The 1,401-nt window shown below is 35.5% G+C and overlaps 1 protein-coding gene across 1 annotated transcript in view; it reads right to left on the minus strand.

The window, feature by feature from the left end:
* Positions 1–1,401, minus strand: part of LOC111083234 (Down syndrome cell adhesion molecule-like protein Dscam2) — a gene marked incomplete at both ends in the record, with an annotated part of 26,628 nt that overhangs the window by 16,738 nt on the left and 8,489 nt on the right. The window contains one exon of the mRNA XM_022379596.1: positions 780–1,187. Coding sequence (XP_022235304.1) covers positions 780–1,187 — 408 coding nt within the window. The remainder of the gene's footprint in view (positions 1–779; positions 1,188–1,401) is intronic.

A 1,401-nucleotide genomic window follows, 5' to 3' on the forward strand; every position in this document is an offset into this window, starting at 1 on the left:
GAATGAAAGCGAAATAAGTGAAAAATCAGTTAAATAGTGTAGTCTGTAGAATGAAAGCGAAATAAGTGAAAAATCAGTTAAATAGTGTAGTCTGTAGAATGAGAAGCGAAATAAGAGAAAAATCAGTTAAATAGTGTAGTCTGTAGAATGAAACGAAATAAGAGAAAAATCAATAACATCGATCTGGGATGGCAATCAAATATTTTTCCTGTTTAGATTTATAATAACGGTAAAAAAAGAAATATATTTTTTTTTAGTTTATATGTAAATTACGTTAAAACTAATATCGACGTTTTTCTTAAATTTTATCTTAGTAACTCTTAGTAATGAAATACTGACGAAACAATTTCGTTTACTTGGGGTTTATTTATTTTTAACTAACTTATCGTCCAAACTTATGGACAGCCATTAGTTGCAGTAGTCATAAGGATAATCACAGAATTCTTTTGCTAGAGCTGTAGAAAACGGAAGCGTTTAAACTTATCACACATATTAACTTGTACAGTAGCTGACTCAGACGAGAGCAGAGTATTAAGAATATTACTGTAGTGATAACGCACGTCACGGGCCATTAACTGCTACGAACAAACTCAGTATCAAAATGTGACGTGATGATTTTATTAAACCTGTTTTTGAAGTATATAACTGATCCTCCGACTTTTAAGTTTAACATTATTTGTCTGCCAAGATATGTTGATCTATTTTGATGGTGTAAACTGAGATCTTATGAAACTAATTATAACTGATCTATTTGCTAATCAGCAAGAAAAATTAACAACCTCTTTCCCACGTGACAAAATCGATCGGATATCCACCTGTCGGACAGGCCACATTCAGGTTCTCCCCAGCAACAACGGTCAAGTTCTTCATGGAACGGATGTAGGGCGGACCTGGAACTATCAACCGGCCACTGTGACGTATCAGTCCAGCTGAGTTACTAGCCTGGCATACGTAATTTCCGCCATGTTGAGCTTTAGTGTTTGAGATGTTCATGAAACTGACGACAGTGTTCTCTCGAATGACGTAATCACCAAAACGGAAGCCGAAGTTTTCAGGAACTGGAAAGCCATCCAATGTCCACGAAATTTGTGGCAGAGGGCTTCCGGAAGCCACGCACTTCAGCGACATTGGTTTCCCTGGGATACCGGCTTGTGCCTCAAACTTCTCCAGGAAAACTGGGGGGTTATCTGAAAACAATTAAAATCCAGTATTCTGTTGTTGTTGTTTTTTTACACTGGAACTGAGGAAAATATATTCTTAAAAGTAGGCTTTCAACAAATGAAAAAATAATGGTAACTCTCTCGGTACAATAATGTAGTAATTCTATCGGTACAATAATATGGTAATTCTATTGGTATAATAATGTAGTAATTCTATCGGTACAATAATATGGTAATTCTA

The sequence above is a fragment of the Limulus polyphemus genome, unplaced genomic scaffold, assembly GCF_000517525.1.
Source record: "Limulus polyphemus unplaced genomic scaffold, Limulus_polyphemus-2.1.2 Scaffold8699, whole genome shotgun sequence".
Classification (NCBI taxonomy): Eukaryota; Metazoa; Arthropoda; class Merostomata; order Xiphosura; family Limulidae; genus Limulus; species Limulus polyphemus.